Below are 13,150 nucleotides of genomic sequence, written 5' to 3' on the forward strand. Positions count from 1 at the left end.
AAATAATAAAATTAAAGTAAAGTAAAGTAAAAAGTTAAGTAAAGTAAAATAAAAGAATAAAATAAAATAAAATAAATAAGATAAGATAAAATAAGATAAATAAAATAAAATAAATAAGTAAAATAAGTAAAATAAATAAAATAAAATAAATAAAATAAATAAAATAAATAAAATAAATAAAATAAATAAAATAAATAAAATAAATAAAATAAATAAAATAAATAAAATAAATAAAATAAATAAAATAAATAAAATAAATAAAATAAATAAAATAAATAAAATAAATAAAATAAATAAAATAAATAAAATAAATAAAATAAATAAAATAAATAAAATAAATAAAATAAATAAAATAAATAAAATACCCCAGCCAGCAAAAGCAAAGCTGAATAAAGTAAATAAAATAAAATAAAATAAAATAAAATAAAATAAATAAATAAAAAAAAAGATAAGATAAGATAAAATAAAATAAATAAAATAAATAAAATAAATAAAATAAATAAAATAAATAAAATAAATAAAATAAATAAAATAAATAAAATAAATAAAATAAATAAAATAAATAAAATAAATAAAATAAATAAAATAAATAAAATAAATAAAATAAATAAAATAAATAAAATAAATAAAATAAATAAAATAAATAAAATAAATAAAATAAATAAAATAAATAAAATAAATAAAATAAATAAAATAAATAAAATAAATAAAATAAATAAAATAAATAAATAAAATAAAATAAATAAAATAAGTAAAATAAGTAAATTAAACAAATTAAATAAATTAAATAAATAAATTTAAAAAAAATACCCCAGCCAGCAAAAGCAAAGCTGGCCAAGGAATTCTGGGAGTTTGAGATCCGAGCTGCCTTAAATAAGCGACTCCAGGGTGTCGAACGCCGCCCTACAAGACAGGAGACCACAGACCACGTGTCCGAAATGTGTTTCTAGCCACCATCTTTACTAACGAAAGAGATTCGGGAAAGGAACGGGCCCTTTCTTTTTTTTTTCTTGCCCGGTCCAGGCCTCTGGTTTTTCTCACGGGGGGGTCGCAGAGGGGGACGGAGCCGCTCAATGCTTTCGTTCTTTGCTGGTCGAGGGTTTCCGGCTGCTGCGCGAACTCTTGGGGGCCTTCTGGCCGGCCCCAGAGAGGGAGCCCATGAAGGAGGAGAATTTCCTGGAGGCCTGGCTGACCACTGGAGTAAAAAAGGGAAGAAATCTCTTAGTAGGTTTCATACGCAGAGCAGAGTTTTAGGTAAGAGTGTGGAAGTCCGGAGGTGGGGTTTCCCAGTGAGGGGAGCCTCAGCGAAATCGCAGCATCACAAAACCACGGAAGTCCTCAAAACCCCACCTCCGGACTTCGGTGTTTTTGCGCTGCTGGGATTCTTCTGAGGCTCCCCTTGCTGGGAAACCCCACCTCCAGCCTCCCCCTTGCCAGCAAAGCCCCCGTTTTTGCGCTGCTGGGATTCCCCTGAGGCTCCCCTCCATGGGAAACCCCACCTCCAGACTTCGGTTGCCAGCAAAGCCCCCGTTTTTGCGCTGCTGGGATTCCCCTGAGGCTCCCCTCCATGGGAAACCCCACCTCCAGACTTCGGTTGCCAGCAAAGCGCCCGTTTTTGTGCTGCTGGGATGCCCCTGAGGCTCCCCTTGCTGGGAAACCCCACCTCCGGACTTCGGTTGCCAGCAAAGCGCCCGTTTTTGTGCTGCTGGGATTGCCCTGAGGCTCCCCTTGCTGGGAAACCCCACCTCTGGACTTCCGTTGCCAGCGAAGCACCCGTTTTTGCGCTGCTGGGATGCCCCTGAGGCTCCCCTCCATGGGAAACCCCACCTCCGGACTTCCGTTGCCAGCAAAGTGCCCATTTTTGCACTGCTGGGGTTCCCCTGAGGCTCCCCTCCATGGGAAACCCCACCTCCGGACTTCCGTTGCCAGCAAAGCGCCCGTTTTTGTGCTGCTGGGATTCCCCTGAGGCTCCCCTCCATGGGAAACCCTACCTCCAGACTTCCGTTGCCAGCAAAGCGCCCGTTTTTGTGCTGCTGGGATTCCCCTGAGGCTCCCCTCCATGGGAAACCCCACCTCCGGACTTCCGTTGCCAGCAAAGCGCCCGTTTTTGTGCTGCTGGGATTCCCCTGAGGCTCCCCTCCATGGGAAACCCTACCTCCAGACTTCCGTTGCCAGCAAAGCGCCCGTTTTTGTGCTGCTGGGATTCCCCTGAGGCTCCCCTCCATGGGAAACCCTACCTCCAGACTTCCGTTGCCAGCAAAGCGCCCGTTTTTGTGCTGCTGGGATTCCCCTGAGGCTCCCCTCCATGGGAAACCCCACCTCCGGACTTCCGTTGCCAGCAAAGCGCCCGTTTTTGTGCTGCTGGGATTCCCCTGAGGCTCCCCTCCATGGGAAACCCTACCTCCAGACTTCCGTTGCCAGCAAAGCGCCCGTTTTTGTGCTGCTGGGATTCCCCTGAGGCTCCCCTCCATGGGAAACCCCACCTCCAGACTTCCGTTGCCAGCGAAGCGCCCGTTTTTGTGCTGCTGGGATTCTCCTGAGGCTCCCCTCACTGGGAAACCCCCCCTCCAGACTTCCGTTGCCAGCAAAGCGCCCGTTTTTGTGCTGCTGGGATTCCCCTGAGGCTCCCCTCCATGGGAAACCCCCCCTCCGGACTTCCGTTGCCAGCGAAGCGCCCGTTTTTGGGCTGCTGGGATTCCCCTGAGGCTCCCCTTGCTGGGAAACCCCACCTCCGGACTTCCGTTGCCAGCAAAGCGCCCGTTTTTGCGCTGCTGGGATTCCCCTGAGGCTCCCCTCCATGGGAAACCCCACCTCCGGACTTCCGTTGCCAGCAAAGCGTCCGTTTTTGTGCTGCTGGGATTCCCCTGAGGCTCCCCTCCATGGGAAACCCCACCTCCGGACTTCCGTTGCCAGCAAAGCGCCCGTTTTTCCGCTGCTGGGATTACCCTGAGGCTCCCCTCCATGGGAAACCCCACCTCCGGACTTCCGTTGCCAGCAAAGCGCCCGTTTTTGTGCTGCTGGGATTCCCCTGAGGCTTCCCTCCATGGGAAACCCCACCTCCGGACTTCCGTTGCCAGCAAAGCGCCCATTTTTGTGCTGCTGGGATTCCCCTGAGGCTCCCCTCGCTGGGAAACCCCACCTCCGGACTTCCGTTGCCAGCGAAGCGCCCGTTTTTGCGCTGCTGGGATTCCCCTGCAACATTGCGAAAACATGGAAGTCCAGAGGTGGGGTTTCCCATGGAGGGGAGCCTCAGGGGAATCCCAGCAGCGCAAAAAATGGGCATTTCACTGGCAACGGAAGTCCGGAGGCAGGGCATCCCAGTGGCAGCGTCTTGGGACCAGAAGGAAGAGAGGAAGAGGAGGAGGAGGAGGAAGGAAAATAAGAGGAGGAGGACTTTGGTGCCCTCTGAGCTTGCTGCCTTTCTTGCCGACGTTTCGTTACCCCACTAGCTAACATCTTCAGTGTTAGAAGGGAGTGGAGTTTGCTCCATATCCCATAGTTTGCCCTGCTGGTGTCAGTAGGAGTAGTGGGTTTCTCCTGGGAGGTCCCTTGAGGGATGCAGGGTCTCCTTTTTGGGCAGAGGTCTGGATTGGAAGACCTCCCAACGCCCCCTTTCCAACACTCCAAATACGAACTGAAGAATCAAATGATCACAGATAATCCCCACTCGATTAAAGACCTTGGGATACTAATATCAAAATATTTGAGGGCCAAAGCCCCCTGCAACGACATAGCCAAGAAGGCTTCAAGAGTTGTAAACCTAACCCTACGTAGCTTCTGCTCTGGCAATCTCACACTACTTACCAGAGCTTGCAAAACTCTTGCCAGACCCATCCTCGAATACAGCTCATCTGTTTGGAACCCATATCGCATCTCGGACATCAACACCCTTGAAAATGTCCAGAGATCCTCCACCAGAAGAGCCCTTCACTCCTCCACTCGAAACAGACTAGACTTTCAACCCTGGGCCTAGAAAGTTTAGAACTAAGACGCCTTAAACATGATCTGAGTATTGCCCACAAGATCCTATGCTGCAATGTCCTGCCTGTCGGCGACTACTTCAGCTTCAACCACAACAACACAAGAGCACACAACAGATTCAAGCTTAATATTCACCGCTCCAAACTTGACTGTAAAAAATACGACTTCAGTCACCGAGTTGTCGAAGCGTGGAACTCATTACAGGACTCCGTAGTGTCCTCCCCAAACCTCCAACACTTGACCCTTAGACTGTCCACGGTTGACCTCTCCAGATTCCTAAGAGGTCAGTAAGGGGCGAGTACAAGTGCACTAGAGTGCCTTCCGTCCCCTGTCCTATTGCTCTCCTATATCTCCTATCCCTTTCTTCTATTCCTCTATCTCTTCTTCTATTCTTTCATTGATGTGTTCTATTACTATATCTTCTTTTCTATCCTTTCTTAGATATATTTTACTATGAGTATCTCCTCTATAACCTTCATCCTATACTTTACTATGTGTATATAGATATATACCCACTAAAACCCTCATTGTGTATTGGACAAAATAAATAAATAAAATAAATAAATATCTCCTCTACCTTTCTTCTATTCCTCTATCTCTTCTTCTATTCTTTCATTGATGTGTTCTATTCCTCTATCTTCTCTTCTCTTCTTTCTTAGATATATTTTACTATGAGTCTCTCCTCTATAACCTTCACCATGTACTTGACTATGTGTATATAGATATATACCCACTAAAACCCTCATTGTGCGAGTCTGCGGAGAGGGGCGGCATACAAATCTAAGTAATAAATAAATAAAATAATAAATTGGACTAACTAACTAACTAACTAACTAACTAAATAAATAAATAATGAATGAATAAATAAATATCTCCTATACCTTCCTTCTATTCCTCTATCTCTTCTTCTATTCTTTCATTGATATGTTCTATTCCTATATCTTCTTTTCTATTACTTCTTAGATATATTTTACTCTGAGTATCTCCTCTATAACCTTCATCATGTATTTTACTATGGGTTTACCCACTAAAACCCTCATTGTGTATTGGACAAAATAAATAAATAAAATAAATAAATATCTCCTATCCCTTCCTTCTATTCCTCTATCTCTCCTTCTATTCTTTCATTGATATGTTCTATTCCTCTATCTTCTCTTCCCTTCTTTCTTAGATATATTTTACTATGAGTCTCTCCTCTATAACCTTCATCATGTACTTGACTATGTGTGTATAGATATATACCCACTAAAACCCTCATTGTGCGAGTCTGCGGAGAGGGGCGGCATACAAATCTAAGTAATAAATAAATAAAATAATAAATTGGACTAACTAACTAACTAACTAACTAACTAACTAAATAAATAAATAAATAATGAATGAATGAATAAATATCTCCTATCCCTTCCTTCTATTCCTCTATCTCTTCTTCTATTCTTTCATTGATCTGTTCTATTCCTCTATCTTCTCTTCTCTTCTTTCTTAGATATATTTTACTATGAGTATCTCCTCTATAACCTCCATCATGTATTTTACTATGGGTATATATACATATATATATACCCACTAAAACTCTCATTGTGTATTGGACAAAATAAATAAATAAAATAAATAAATAAATTACAACTCGACTGACCTCTCTTGGAAGAATGGCTTCGGCGAGGTCGGCTCGACTTGCTACGGCTCTTGCTTTTTCTGCGCGAGGAATGGGTTGAATCAAAACCCCTGCACGTCCTCCCAGTGCCGTCCCACTCCTACCAATTCACCCGCTGGACATCGAGCCAAGGGTGTGGACGGTACCCTCACACCCATCCTCGCGTCATTGAGGAACAAAAACAGGTTTTGCTGCTCATTTGTGGCTTTAGATAGAGAAGACTCCGGACGAGGGGTTGGCCGAAATAGGGAATCCTTGGGAAACCCCCCCGATCCACAGCTGAGCTTAGAACAACATCTCTCAGCTGTGGCGAGGGGGGCGTTTGCCCAGGTTCGCCTCGTGCGGAAATTGCGGCCCTATTTGGACCGAGAGTCTGTTTCTCACAGTCACTCAGGCTCTTTTGGGAAAGGACACTGCAAAGCCTCCATCCCCTCCCCACTCCTCTGAAAGTTTCTGTGAGGTACCTTGGACCCCCTGCTCCATGGGCCACCTCCTCCATCTCTTTCGGAGAGTCTCTGGCCTCGTATCGGCTGGCGTGTGAGGGCACCTTGGGGTTCTCCTTCTCCCTTTCCTGGGGGCTCTTCCAGAGGTCCTCCGTGGAGCTATGCACCTCCAGCGGGAAAGGGTCCAGCCTCTCTTGGATGGCCACCAAGGTTGGCGTGGGGCTGGTGGCGATGCTGGGATGGTCCAGGAAGTCAATGGTGTTGCCGGGACTCTCAAGGATCTCCTCCTGCAGGGTGCTCAGAACCTCCGCGATGGATATCTCTCTCTCCTCCGAGGCCTGCGTGGCCGAACTCTGTGGGGGGCAGAAGAGAAGCGATGTGGGGTGGGGTAGGGCAGTGATGGCGAACCTATGGAATAGGTGCCACAGGTGGGGATGCGAGGCATTGCCCTATAGGAGCTCCACTGCGCAGGCTGATTTTTGACCTTGGGGAAGGCCGTTTCGCCCTCTGGAGGCTTCTCCTGAAGCCCATGAGGGTGAAAAATATTGTAACGCTCTCTACATGGGGCGACCTTTGAAACTTGGGCGTCCTCCTCGATCCACAGCTCACATTAGAGAACCATCTTTCAGCTGTGGCCAGGGGGGCGTTCGCCCAGGTTCGCCTGGTGCACCAGTTGCGGCCCTATTTGGACCGGGAGTCACTGCTCACAGTCACTCATGCCCTCATCACCTCGAGGTTCGACTACTGTAACACACTCTACATGGGGCGACCTTTGAAAAGTGTTCGGAAACTTCAGATCGTGCAGAATGCAGCTGTGAGAGCAGTCATGGGCTTCTCTAAATACGCCCATGTCACACCAACACTCCGCAGTCTGCATTGGTTGCCGATCGGTTTCCGGTCACCATTCAAAGTGTTGGTTATGACCTATAAAGCCCTTCATGGCATCGGACCAGAATATCTCCGGGACCGCCTTCTGCCGCACGAATCCCAGCGACCAGTTAGGTCCCACAGAGTTGGCCTTCTCCGGGTCCCGTCGACGAAACAATGTCGGTTGGCGGGCCCCAGGGGAAGAGCCTTCTCTGTGGCGGCCCCGACTCTCTGGAACCAGCTCCCCCCAGAGATTAGAACTGCCCCTACCCTCCTTGCCTTTCGTAAACTCCTCAAAACCCACCTTTGTCGTCAGGCATGGGGGAATTGATCTCCCCCGGGCCTATATAATTTATGTATGGTATGTTTGTAGGTATCTCTGCTTAAAAATGGGGTTTTTTAACTACTTTAAATTTTAAATTTTAAATCATTAGATTTGTCATGAACCGTTTTATTGTGTTGTGAGCCGCCCCGAGTCTACGGAAAGACGTGGTAGATAAATCCACAGTAACTGAATTTATTTATTTATTAGGTTATAAATAAATAAATTCAGTTACTGTGGATTTATCTACCACGTCTGCTGGAACAAACTTCCAGCAGACGTGGTAGATAAATCCACAGTAACTGAATTTAAACATGCCTGGGATAACACACAGATCCATCCTAAGATACAATACAGGAAATAGTATAAGGGCAGACGAGATGGACCAGGAGGTCTTTTTCTGACGTCAGCCTTCTATGTTTCTAACATGAGAAAATATTATTTCACTGAAAGAGTAGTAGATGCTTGGAACAAACTTCCATGCCTGGGATAAACATATATCAATCCTAAGATAAAATACAGAAAATAGTAGAAGGGCAGACGAGATGGACCAGGAGGTCTTTTTCTGCCGTCAGACTTCTAGATTTCTAACATGAGAAAATATTATTTCACTGAAAGAGCAGTAGATGCTTGGAACAAACTTCCATGCCTGGGATAAACATAGATCCACCCTAAGATAAAATACAGAAAATAGTATAAGGGCAGACTAGATGGACCATGAGGTCTTTTTCTGCCGTCAGACTTCTATGTTTCTATGTTTCTAAATAAATAAATAAAAATGGCCCAACAGGCAAACCGGAAGTTCCGAAAAACAGACTCCCAGTTTTGCCTGTTGTGTTGTTTTTGGCACTCCGGAGGCTTCACGGAAGTGTCCTGAAAGCCCGGAGTGCCAAACAGAGCACCACGGGCAAACCGGAAGTCCCTTTTCCCAATCCTCCAGTTTGCCCGTTTGGCTGGTTTTTTTCACCGATCCAGGCTTCAGTGAGGCCGGTGTCCATTCTTAAGAGGCAACACAGGTGGGGTGCGTATGCATTGTGGGATGAAAGGGAATAGATGCGGGCACATGCCCACTTGGTAGTACAGTGATACCTCGTCTTACGAACTTAACTGGTTCCGGGACGAGGGTTCGTAAGGTGAAAAGTTTGTAAGACGAAACAACGTTTCCCATAGGAATCAATGGAAAAGCGATGGATGCGCGCAAGGCCCAAAACTCACCCCTTTTGCCAGCCGAAGCCCCCGTTTTTGCCCTGCTGGGATTCCCCTGAGGCTCCCCTCCATGGGAAACCCCACCTCCGGACTTCCGTGTTTTTGTGATGCTGCAGGGAAATCCCAGCAGCGCAAAAACGGGCGCTTCGCTGGCAACGGAAGTCCGGAGGTGGGGTTTCCCAGCGAGGGGAGCCTCAGTGGAATCCCAGCACCACAAAAACACCGAAGTTCTCGAAACCCCACCTCCGGACTCCCGTGTTTTTGTGGTGCTGTGATTTCACTGAGGCTCCCCTCGCTGGGAAACCCCACCTCCGGACTTCCGTTGCCAGAGAAGCGCCCGTATTTGTGCTGCTGGGATTCCCCTGCAGCATCGCAAAAACACAGAAGTCCGCAGGTGGGGTTTCCCATGGAGGGGAGCCTCAGGGGAATCCCAGCAGCGCAAAAAACGGGTGCTTCGCTGGCAACGGAAGTCCGGAGGTGAGGTTTCCCAGCGAGGGGAACCTCAGTGGAATCTCAGCAGCACAAAAACACCGAAGTCCTCGAAACCCCACCTCCGGACTCCCGTGTTTTTGTGGTGCTGTGATTTCACTGAGGCTCCCCTCGCTGGGAAACCCCACCTCCGGACTTCTGTTGCCAGAGAAGCGCCCGTTTTTGCGATCCTGGGATTCCCCTGCAGCATCGCAAAAACACAGAAGTCTGGAGGTGGGGTTTCCCATGGAGGGGAGCCTCAGGGGAATCCCAGCAGCGCAAAAACGGGCGCTTCGCTGGCAACGGAAGTCCGGAGGCAGGGGGGGGCATCCCAGTGGCGGCGTCTTGGGTTTGTAAGGTGAAAATAGTTTGAAAGAAGAGGTAAAAAAATCTTAAACCCCGGGTTTGTCTCTCGAAAACTTTGTATGACGAGGGGTTCGTAAGACGAGGTATCACTGTAAAAGCACACACAGCCTTTTGTCATGTGGGCCAAAAACCCTATCACCATCACTGGGGTGGTGGGTGCCCTCCAGATCTCCCCAACCGCCCCCACCCACCCACGACCAGCGTGCCCACTCACGGCGGTAGCTTGGGGGGCCAAATCCCCAGACTTCCACGGGTCATGGCGCCACTTATCCTGGTGAATGTCCGAGCGGGGCCGAAGGAGATGGACCACCTTGACCCACAAGTCAAAGTTGTCCTTCTGGTTGTCCGCCGGCGGGCAAAGCTGGAGGTAGAAGGTCCGGCCGGTCACCAACTTGAATCGCAGCTGTTTCTTCTCTTGGTCATGGATGGTGATCTTGACGAAGCACAAGGGGAGGAGCCTGAGAGGGGAGGAAGGGAGGGGAGACGGTGGGGAGGGGCACGCAGCTGGATCACGCAGTGGGGCTACCCCGCCCTCCATCCTGTTTATCTCAGGCTATTGCAATGCGCTCTACATGGGGCTACCCTTGAAGATGGTCCAAAATGAAGCCGCACGATATAACAGCTTTGCTCCGCAACCTGCATTGGTATCTATTAGTCTCCGGGCACAATTCAAGGTGTTGGCTATTACCTATAAAGCCCTAGATGGCTCAGGGCCAGACTATTTATGGGACCATCTCTTGCCACATTATTATTATTAGATTTATTGGATTTATATGATTGGATTAGATTTATTGGATTTATATGCCGCCCCTCTCCGCATTATTATTATTATTATTATTATTATTATTATTATTATTATTATTATTATTATTATGTCAATACAACACAGCAAACGAGATCACTATGTGCTGGATTTCGTATTTCATCACCAGTCGGGCGCTTCCCAAGCACCTAGGACTGCGTTATTATTATTATTATTATTATTATTATTATTATTATTATTATTATTATTATATGGCAACTTGAAGATATTTCTTTATTTATTTGTTTGTTTGTTTGTTTGTTTGTCTGTCTGTCTATTTATTTACTTACTTACTTACTTACTTACCTACTTATCTACCTACCTATTTATCTATCTATCTATCTATCTATCTATCTATCTATCTATCTATCTATCTTTCTATCTATCTATCTATCTATCTATCTATCTATCTATCTATCTATCTTCTATCTTCTATCTTTATCTATTTATCCTATCTATCTACCTACCTACCTACCTACCTACCTATCTTCAATCTTTATCTATTTATCCTATCTATCTATCTATCTATCTATCTATCTATCTATCTATCTATCTATCTATCTATCTATCTTCTATCTTTATCTATTTATCCTATCTATCTATCTATCTATCTATCTATCTATCTATCTATCTATCTATCTATCTATCTATCTATCTATCTATCTATCTATCTTCTATCTTCTATCTTTATCTATTTATCCTATCTATCTACCTACCTACCTACCTACCTACCTATCTATCTTCAATCTTTATCTATTTATCCTATCTATCTATCTATCTATCTATCTATCTATCTATCTATCTATCTATCTTCTATCTTTATCTATTTATCCTATCTATCTATCTATCTATCTATCTATCTATCTATCTATCATCTATCTGTCTATCTATCTATCTATCTATCTATCTATCATCTATCTATCTATCTATCTATCTATCTATCTATCTTCTATCTTTATCTATTTATCCTATCTATCTATCTATCTATCTATCTATCTTCTATCTTCTATCTTTATCTATTTATCCTATCTATCTATCTACCTACCTACCTACCTACCTACCTATCTATCTTCAATCTTTATCTATTTATCCTATCTATCTATCTATCTATCTATCTATCTATCTATCTATCTATCTATCTTCTATCTTTATCTATTTATCCTATCTATCTATCTATCTATCTATCTATCTATCTATCTATCTATCTATCTATCTATCTTCTATCTTCTATCTTTATCTATTTATCCTATCTATCTACCTACCTACCTACCTACCTATCTATCTTCAATCTTTATCTATTTATCCTATCTATCTATCTATCTATCTATCTATCTATCTTCTATCTTTATCTATTTATCCTATCTATCTATCTATCTATCTATCTATCTATCTATCTATCTATCTATCTATCTATCTATCTATCATCTATCTATCTATCTATCTATCTTCTATCTTTATCTATTTATCCTATCTATCTATCTATCTATCTATCTATCTATCTATCTATCTATCTATCTATCTATCTATCTTCTATCTTTATCTATTTATCCTATCTATCTATCTATCTATCTATCTATCTATCTATCTATCTATCTATCTATCTTCTATCTTTATCTATTTATCCTATCTATCTATCTATCTATCTATCTATCTATCTATCTATCTATCTTCTATCTTTATCTATTTATCCTATCTATCTATCTATCTATCTTCTATCTTTATCTATTTATCCTATCTATCTATCTATCTATCTATCTATCTATCTATCTATCTATCTATCTATCTATCTATCTTCTATCTTTATCTATTTATCCTATCTATCTATCTATCTATCTATCTATCTATCTATCTATCTATCTATCTATCTATCTCTATCTATTATCTATCTATCTATCTATCTATCTATCTATCTATCTATCTATCTATCTATCTATCTATCTATCTATCTATCTATTGGATTTGTATGCTGCCCCTCTCCGTGGACTTCAACTCCCAGAATTCCCCAGCCAGCAGTTGAATGATTGATGTATTTAAACAATTGGATGTCGCTGGCACTTTACATTGTACTGTGACTGGTGAGAAAAATAAAAAGAAATTGGTGGGGAAAAAAACCCCTCTACTTAAAGTTTGTTGAAGGTTTATTACCTAAATCAGTGTTTCCCAACCTTGGAAACTTGAAGATATTTGGACCTCAACTCCCAGAATTCCCCAGCTGGCGAGTTGAAGTCCAAATATCTTCAAGTGGCCACGGTTGGGAAACACTGACCTAGACATTCTCCCACGGAGGGAAGAGGCGGCGGTCAGCGAGAAACTGTTACCTGGTGAGCTCAAACCTCGGGTTCCGAGCCCGGGGGCGATGTCGTTGCTGCAGGCTGGGTGGCAGCTGTTGAGGTAGGAGGACTGGACGGGCCAAGAGAAGCACGTCGGGCACCGGGAGACCCGGGCTGGTGGCCGCAATGGCCACTCGGACCTGCTGCACCTGGTTGTGCACGTCGAGGATACCGCCTTGTTTGCTGACCTGAAAGACACGACGGAGGGCGGCCCGGTAGCCTGTTAACCCGCGAGCCATGTGGAAAACCCTTCCCTTCCTGAGTCCAGTCAACGAAGCAGTGGACGTGATGTGCCGGTGCCCGGAGGCTGTTGGGACCTGGACGGGTGTCAACAGGCTCAAACTCAACCCGGATAAGATGGAGGGTCTTACCTCCCAAGGACAATTCCATCTGTCCGTCCATCACCCTGGAGCGGGGGAATTATTGACTTCCGCAACTTGGCCGTCCTCCTCGATCCACAGCTCACATTAGAGAAACATCTTTCAGCTGTGGCCAGGGGGGCGTTTGCCCAGGTTCGCCTGGTGCACCGGTTGCGGCCCTACTTGGACCGGGACTCAATGCTCACGGTCACTCACGCCCTCATCACCACTACTGTAACGCTCTCTACATGGGGCGACCTTTGAAGGGTGTTTGGAAACTTCAGATCGTGCAGAACGCAGCTGCGAGAGCAATCATGGGTCTTCCCTAGATACACCCATGTCACACCAACACTCC

General features: G+C 44.7%; 1 protein-coding gene across 8 annotated transcripts in view; it reads right to left on the reverse strand.

Moving 5' to 3' along the window:
- Window positions 1-939: 939 nt before the first annotated feature.
- LOC139155214 (Golgi-associated RAB2B interactor protein 3-like) overlaps window positions 940-13,150 on the reverse strand; it is a 34,582-nt gene continuing 22,371 nt past the window's right edge. For all 8 annotated transcript variants that reach the window (XM_070730309.1, XM_070730310.1, XM_070730307.1 and 5 more), the window contains exons 3-7: window positions 12,425-12,624; window positions 9,519-9,762; window positions 6,097-6,428; window positions 5,615-5,673; window positions 940-1,195 (exon numbers count right to left, since the gene is read on the reverse strand). In XM_070730309.1, the coding sequence (XP_070586410.1) occupies window positions 1,071-1,195; window positions 5,615-5,673; window positions 6,097-6,428; window positions 9,519-9,762; window positions 12,425-12,624 (960 nt within the window). In that variant the 3' untranslated portion in view covers window positions 940-1,070. The remainder of the gene's footprint in view (window positions 1,196-5,614; window positions 5,674-6,096; window positions 6,429-9,518; window positions 9,763-12,424; window positions 12,625-13,150) is intronic.

This window comes from Erythrolamprus reginae, assembly GCF_031021105.1.
Source record: "Erythrolamprus reginae isolate rEryReg1 chromosome 13 unlocalized genomic scaffold, rEryReg1.hap1 SUPER_13_unloc_9, whole genome shotgun sequence".
NCBI lineage: Eukaryota > Metazoa > Chordata > Lepidosauria > Squamata > Dipsadidae > Erythrolamprus > Erythrolamprus reginae.